The sequence below is a fragment of the Mixophyes fleayi genome, chromosome 3 (assembly GCF_038048845.1).
Source record: "Mixophyes fleayi isolate aMixFle1 chromosome 3, aMixFle1.hap1, whole genome shotgun sequence".
NCBI lineage: Eukaryota > Metazoa > Chordata > Amphibia > Anura > Limnodynastidae > Mixophyes > Mixophyes fleayi.
This window is the reverse complement of record NC_134404.1, coordinates 91,322,737-91,330,229: the sequence shown is the minus strand read 5'-3', so window position 1 is coordinate 91,330,229 and position 7,493 is coordinate 91,322,737. Positions and strand designations below refer to the sequence as shown.

The 7,493-nt window shown below is 35.8% G+C and overlaps 1 protein-coding gene across 4 annotated transcripts in view; it reads right to left on the bottom strand.

The window, feature by feature from the left end:
- Positions 1 to 858: 858 nt before the first annotated feature.
- The window catches only part of TSC22D2 (TSC22 domain family member 2), a 32,894-nt gene continuing 26,259 nt past the window's right edge, over positions 859 to 7,493 (bottom strand). For 2 of the 4 annotated variants that reach the window (XM_075201960.1, XM_075201961.1), the window contains 2 exons: positions 6,073 to 6,124; positions 859 to 3,371 (listed from right to left, as the gene is read on the bottom strand). In XM_075201960.1, coding sequence (XP_075058061.1) covers positions 3,105 to 3,371; positions 6,073 to 6,124 — 319 coding nt within the window. In that variant the 3' untranslated portion in view covers positions 859 to 3,104. Of the gene's footprint in view, positions 3,372 to 6,071; positions 6,125 to 7,493 lie in introns of those variants that run through there. The other 2 variants (XR_012689580.1, XR_012689581.1) reach the window with 1 other exon arrangement.

The window sequence follows — 7,493 nt, the reverse complement described above, 5'->3', positions numbered from 1 at the left end:
TGCTTTTCAATTTCACTGTCTGGATAACCACAACTTGCACCCAAAAATTGGACCCCAAGCTCAGGGCATACAGGCAGATGAGACCAGCCTCCATGATACCAGTTAGTCTGAATATGGCCTTGCACACGGGGTCTAGATCTTCATCAGCATTTAGCAACATGCCCGATACAGACCTACTGATTTCTTCAGGACCATTATTGGAGAAAAAGTTTTTTTTGGGCCACATTCTGCAGTGTTAAACTATCAAGTAATAATCCTAACTGGCATTACACTTATTATATTTATCTACCGTGACCAGGCTCTTTGAGCTTCCATTAGTTGGTGGGTGGGATATAAAAGTCTCACAAGCTTTATTATTTATTTTAAATATACATGTGGCATTCCTCCATTTATTTGTACTGTAATTGCTTTTAATTTTTATTTGCTGTGGTAAACGTTTAACTATATTTCTTTTTTTTGTTTAAAAAAAATAAATCTATTTTACGTTTAGGGTTTTATTTCTCTTACCTCTATTTTCCTTAAAACATATCAGCCATGTGTGTACTAGACCGAAAGTAACAAGAACTTACATTATGCATTGTTGTGTAATGTGCTGTTTAAAAACAAAAAAAAACAAAAAAAAACAAAAAAAAACATTTGAGTGGCTGCTATATCCTCTCTAAGATGTAGTAAACTGATGGAACATATTCTAAAACCACATATTTCAATAAAACTGCAATTTAATAAATTTAGAAAAGTGTGTTAAAATAGATATCTTTACAATAATTGGACAAACTTGTGTTACTATACACAAAAGATGCTCTCACCAATGTATGAAATGTACATTTGTATTTTTAAATACTCCTTATACACTGCAAATAATCTGCATGTTGAATTTATTAAATACATTAAAATCTGCAATGTAACAAAACTTGGTTTTCTGCATTCGGAATTTATAACACCATTTTAAAATGAACAAAAGATGGCTCACTTCATTTATTTCTGTATTACATTTAGTGTATGTTACACTAGCTCATCTCCACCGACACCAGCCGTTTGCTCTGTTTATTGGACGCAGTTCACAGATTACATATTACAATAAGAGTGCTGGACAAAAACATGAGGTACGAAAGTGGTTCAGAGATTATAGGTCATGCAGATCATGCTAAAAACAGCAAAAAGGAAAATAATGTGAATGAGAGAACACTGAATAAAAATACAGAAAATGTGCATAACAAAATAATGAAAAAAAAAATAAAAATACACAGCTTTGCTTCTTTGGTTACAAAGTAGGTTGAACAATTTCACAGTTTTTTTTATCCCACCCAAAAAAAATAAAAAAATTATAATTCACATAAATTGTCTAAAAAGCATAGGAATCATGGCATCTTTTTCTCAGTCAGAAAAAAGAGAAATGAACAAAGTTTTCTTCATCAAAATAGCTAATCTATCATTTATTTTAGTATCACAACTGTTACTCTCCTGTACAGGTGCATTATGTTTCCATACTTACACTCTTTACAAAATTTACATTCAAACTGGATCTTTTCTATATTGTAAAATAAATACCAAAAGTAAAATTGCTGTTAGTGTTAGATATACATATATGTCTGGATACATATGCTCCGTTATTGCAGAAACATTTTATCTACTGAATGCAATCCTGCCTCTCTACTAATTATGGTAGATTTAGGTTTATTCTCTATATAAGAAAAATAAAATAAAGAGTGTCTGTGACATTGTTCATACATATTTAGAAAATAGCAGCCCTGTAATAAATAAAAACACAAACAATAAATGAAACTAAGAGGCAAAATGTTACTTCTATTTAAAGTATGGTGGCTCTCACTATGAATACAATGATTAGTTTTGCTTACAAGGAACTGACAAAACATGGCTCAGTATATTCTAAAGGAGACACCCCCCTGGGAGAGCCACCAAAGCTCTGTAAGACCCTTTGCTGAATATCAGACATCAACTATTGATTGAGGCAGCATTTTATGTTACAGAAAACCCATTGGAAACAAATGTGCATTATATGAATAGGTAAAATATTTTTCAGTAAGATCAATTTAGATAGAATTTAGAAACAGTCGAGATTGATCATTATCCGCCAACATATGAATGGTAAGACGAAACAAACGTATCTGTCCCTTAACGCCAACAAGCACTTCAGTATAGCAAATGTAAGCACATGTATAACACATGCAAGTATATACAGCAGTTCTGCAACTTTGACATACGTATAATGTATTTTCATATTTTGTTAAAATAGATGTGTTGCAGAAAGCAGATAAAATGGAGAGCATAAACAGTTTCCCATACAGGCTGGTTTTATTTTTTTCAGGTGTTATGTACTTATTCTGTAGACAGGGTGGGGAACCTAACACTGTGTTCACTAATTGACACTATGGACATGTGCAGAGACTCTAGCTGAATATATACATGTTTACACGCCTTCGTTTTGGCCATCACGTCAGTTTATAGTGAACACCAAAAAAAATACGAAATTCTTGTAGTCAGATTTCTACAATGCCTCATTTTCAATTACATTATGAAAATACAAGATGCATTGCAAACATTATAACAAAAAGTTAGATGTGAACATAATCCAAAATGCCCAAGACCTTGTCTTGCATGCACTTTCAGCTTCTTTTGTTAGACAATATTATCTATATTTATCTGTATGGTCACTGCTCGTTTAACATACCTGGGAAACGGATTTGTCATTTAGACATGCATCTTTAAGGTTTTCTAGAACATAAACTGCTGCTTTATAACCCCTTCCAGTGTAAGAAGGGTTAGTGACCTGCACACATTCATTGCCAGTATTCAAGGAGCATGTGTGTGTAAATATTACATGTACACATACATTTTCACAATCCAATTCTGTTAAAACCTGATACACAATGCAATAAGTATCACCTCTCTCTCAGTGAGAGATCAGGGAGTACGATTGTCTAATACTGAAAAGGCCAAACACACAAATGAAGCATGGCTACTTGCTCTCTTTTTTTTTTTCTCCTGTTTTTTTTTTCTTTTCATTTTAATGTGGAAAGAACAGCAGTGGCACACAAGGACAGATTGCTATCAGGTTGCTGAACGAGGCGAGAAAGCAGTACACTTTACGCCGAAGATCCATTCGGTTGCTGTGGGGGGTGTGCAGTCTGCGTAGCGGTGAGAGGAGCTGTAGTCACTGGAGGCTGCTGTTGACAGGTGCCAGGAGCCCCCTGTACTGAAAGCTGGGACAACTGATCGCTGTTGGAAAGGGATTTTAACAGTGCATTCTCACGTTCAAGTGTAGAGTTTTTCTCTATTAATTCCTTTATTTGTTCCTTAAGGACTTCCACCTCTTCTCGTACTGCGTACATCAGATGGCTCTTCACCAGGTCCTAGCAGAAAGGAGATATATGATCAGTCTCACAATGGGCAACCAAAAGTCAACAGCTCTTTCCTAAGGAGTCCTGGGTTTTAAAAAATAATCATATGGTAACAGGGGAGGGCTGGCAAATTTTAGCCCGGGGACAAGACTCAGCTCAGCAGCCTATTAGGCACATGTTAAAAGGAAAATGCAGGTGGCCAAGTGACCCAGCCCAAGGTAGCCCACTATGGGACCGGCCCGGGGGGGGGGGGGGGGGGCAGATGGCCCCCTGCATGGTACAGATGTCTAAAATGAGCTTTACTCCTTTACTTAAAATTAATGTTTTACTATAATCTCTTATTAGTCATTTATAATGTTCTTATTGCTGAACAAAATAAGACCATGGCCAAGAAATATTTTGTATGGCAAAGACAAACGTTTAGGTTTAAAATGAATAAGAGAAATTCTATTTATTTATCTATTATTATTATTCTATTACTAATAACTTCAGCACTTGTGGTGCTAGGCGTTGTGTTCTATGGCTGGCATTTGATTTCTGGTCCAGCAAGTAAGCATTCAGCTTTACACCTAATAAATACAAATATGTAGATATGGAGAAATAATGACCTCTGTGCACAGTTAATTGCGCACATGTTCTACTGGACATGAAACTGATGTAAAACCCCAGACTATAAACCCATTTTACAACGATTATTGCAGCATGGGACAATCATTTCATGAAGTTGTTTTCCCATCTTTCACCAGGTCAGTCTCACGGGTTAACAGTATATAAAGTTTCAAAGAAAAATTACCATACATGAAACAATAATAATAATATAAAGGACAAGAGTGAGCCTATTATGAGCAAGATTTGGGAGGCAGAAGAATAAAATAGAATATATATAAAAAATTGCTGCAAAAGTTAAAGGACACACTGAGAAAAGAGGGAATTTTTTTTTTTTTTTTTTTTTTACAGGACAGACTTATTGTGCCAAACATTTCTCAACCACTATCACATTCTTTTGAAATGGGTTAATGGGAATATTATTCCAGCATTGCCCAATTGTAAGTACTTGACTAATTGAGAGGCCTGGTAGGATGCATGAATCTGCAGGCCATAATGGACTGAAGCAAAGATTATATGCTACCTGTCCAATCAACACTGATACGAAGTCCCATGTTTTAGGCCAGATAACTGCTCTATATAGCTTATATTTCACTTTCCTTTCTCATGCCTCTCCTTTGGTAAATAGGACATGATGTAATGGTTTTATTGGCAAGTGAGTAATTCTGTCAAACTACAGATAAGTGTGACGGGGCTGCCAGGATATGAATAATGAGTTTAAAATAATAAAAAAACAAGACAATCTAAGCACATACAAAAGTAAAAAGTAGAAGTTCATTGATAGACAACTTGACTGAATATACTGCCTTCCCAATTGCAGAACTGCTGGCATGACAATAATGGCCTTCCTATTGCCTGTGTGTTCGCAACTTATTATAGTTATTTATCTTGTCAGCTGGAGAGGAACATAATTTGTCTAGGTTTTCTTTCTACTCGCATGTTCAATAGTGTTTGTAGTTTGCATTGTTGTAGAAATATCGCATAAGATATCTAAGTCTTTCCCAGATGAAAGCTGTATTTAACAACCAACTCAAACCCAAATGATACTGAACTCTGGTATTACATCCTTGGTGCATCCACAGCTCTTACATATACAAGATTAAACATATCTAACAGGACTGCTGAAATGGCTACACCAAGGCTCCTCGTGATAATGGTTATGGGTCAGCATTCATAGGGGATAGATACTGTCCATCAGTTCTGTGGGTATAGAAATATTGAAATCTGATTTATTAGCAATTAGGCACAGCTAAACATACTAAGGAGTACTCACAGAAGTAGGTAACAATTTATGTTGTGGACTCAATTCATAGATCTAATTGGCAGTTACATACAAGGTTATCCAAATAACCAAATCAGTGTGCGCGCCATTTTGAAAGGCCATTAACCTAAAATAAAAGTTGATCAAACATGAAATGTACCCTCTGGTTTCCATAAATGTATATGTACCTTGGCAGCAGAGACACAGTGGAGGCAGACATATTGGGGGGGGGAGGAAGGGCGATGATGAGACAATATCTAGATGAATGCAGCCTATGAACCACATGCTAGGAATATCACTGAACTACTTTTAATTTGGCAACAATGTGGTTGTGTCCACTGTATGCAGGTGAGGGGCACAATAAGGTTCCTGACACAATCTCAAGTTACCTGCGGGTAAACTACCATCACATGTTATCAGCCTCAGCAGCACATGATCTCCTTCAGAGATATTTAATAGACTGACAAAGACCAATAAACTGCTTTCCTTATATGACAATTTCACAAGATCCCATCATTCAAAATTCGTATCTCATCCTTCTCTACACAGCTTGGAAAATAGCTACTACAATATATACTGAATACTAATATTATTTTAGGAGATGTCCATCAGGGATTAAACACGCCAAACTGTCTTTACAATGTAACCTAAAATGGCATTCAAATCCAATCCAGCAGCCCACCTCTCACCCACAAAGAGACCCTAAACCACACATTCACGTAGCACTGGAAGCATTAATCTGTTCATCACATATACAATGTAACAATTGATGATATATATTAAAATGAAAGACAAGCTGCTCCAGAAACACAGGTTTATTTTAAATTATAGGTCATGTCTACTCACCATTGCCTGCTCTATTTTGTTGTCGATGGCTACAACATTCGCACTTGATGAACTGCGGGTGAAAAGAAAAATTAAAATAAAGACAATTACAAGTTGCAAAGAGGTTGTAAACCAAAATAATAATTTTTACTGACATAGCAAACAGAAGTCAAGGACATAGTAAGCACCTTTTTAGATGGTGGTGGGACAAATAGCAGAAGATCTACAATTATGTTGATTTTTGCACACATTCCATTGCTGATTTTAGAGGATATATTTCAAATTATTATATCTGACCTGCATTTTATACATGTCATCTGGTATATATACACTAAAGTGTGGCCTTATAATGTTGGTGATACTTTTACCATTAGCGTCGCCATAACAAACAAGCTGTAAAATAAAAACATGTTGTAGGTTTCACACAATACAAATATTTAGACTTATTTGAAATAAAGTGTAGAAGAACTCCAGGAATCACACAGGGCTTGAAACACACAAAGCTCATATGATGACTTTGCAGTGGGTCCTATAAGCATTGCAAAGAAATGCAGGACAATCTACTTATTGTGCACAAATGTGTATATATTGTGCCAGCCAACTTATAGGGTGGAGGAGATGGGTAGGACCCCCCATCTATTTATAAAAATAGTGAGAAAAAAAAAATATGAACAGGAACAATAAACAAAGCTGCAACAGATGTAGCCATTTGGAATAGCAGTCCAGTATTATTGTCAACTTCTGAGACAGCAGAAGGGAGATTAAATGTGATGTACATCAGAGCACCCAATGAAAACCTATATATGCGGAGGCCAGTTAAATAAAGAGTGATCACTACCGTTATTTTGATCATCAGAGTAACCTTAACATCGGCTGTATATTGACCATTATAACATTCGGACGTTGATTCAGAGACGCCCCATCAAACAAGACATTTTCCATTTGTGGTTTTAAAACTTCTCTCCCTCAAAACACAGCATGTTTCCACACCTACCCAAAAAGTAAAATGGTCATTTTACTAGATCCAGTACAATGGTCAACTTTAGACATCACTATCCCACCCCCATATAACTACTCCAAAATCTAATTTCAAGTAAATGCATACAACACATTCTGCACTTGCCCTGTACATTTAGTATTGGCACAATATTAATCATAAGGCCTACTTAGTACACTGAAGACATGGGAAATAAATGTTCTGTATCTAACAATTCCTGGAGTATGTTGGTTAGAAGTGACGGTACACGTTAGTAGTATATTCACATGCTGAAACTCTAAAATGCTTTGTGAGTTAGAGGCAATGTATGTTACTTTTATAGCAATGAGCACGTAAATACCTTTTGTTTTAAGGTGGATTATGATTTACAGGCTTGTAAGCAGCTGCTTTAAAATAAATAACTGAAATTATACGGCAAATTCCAGTAGAAGTACTATAACTTTCA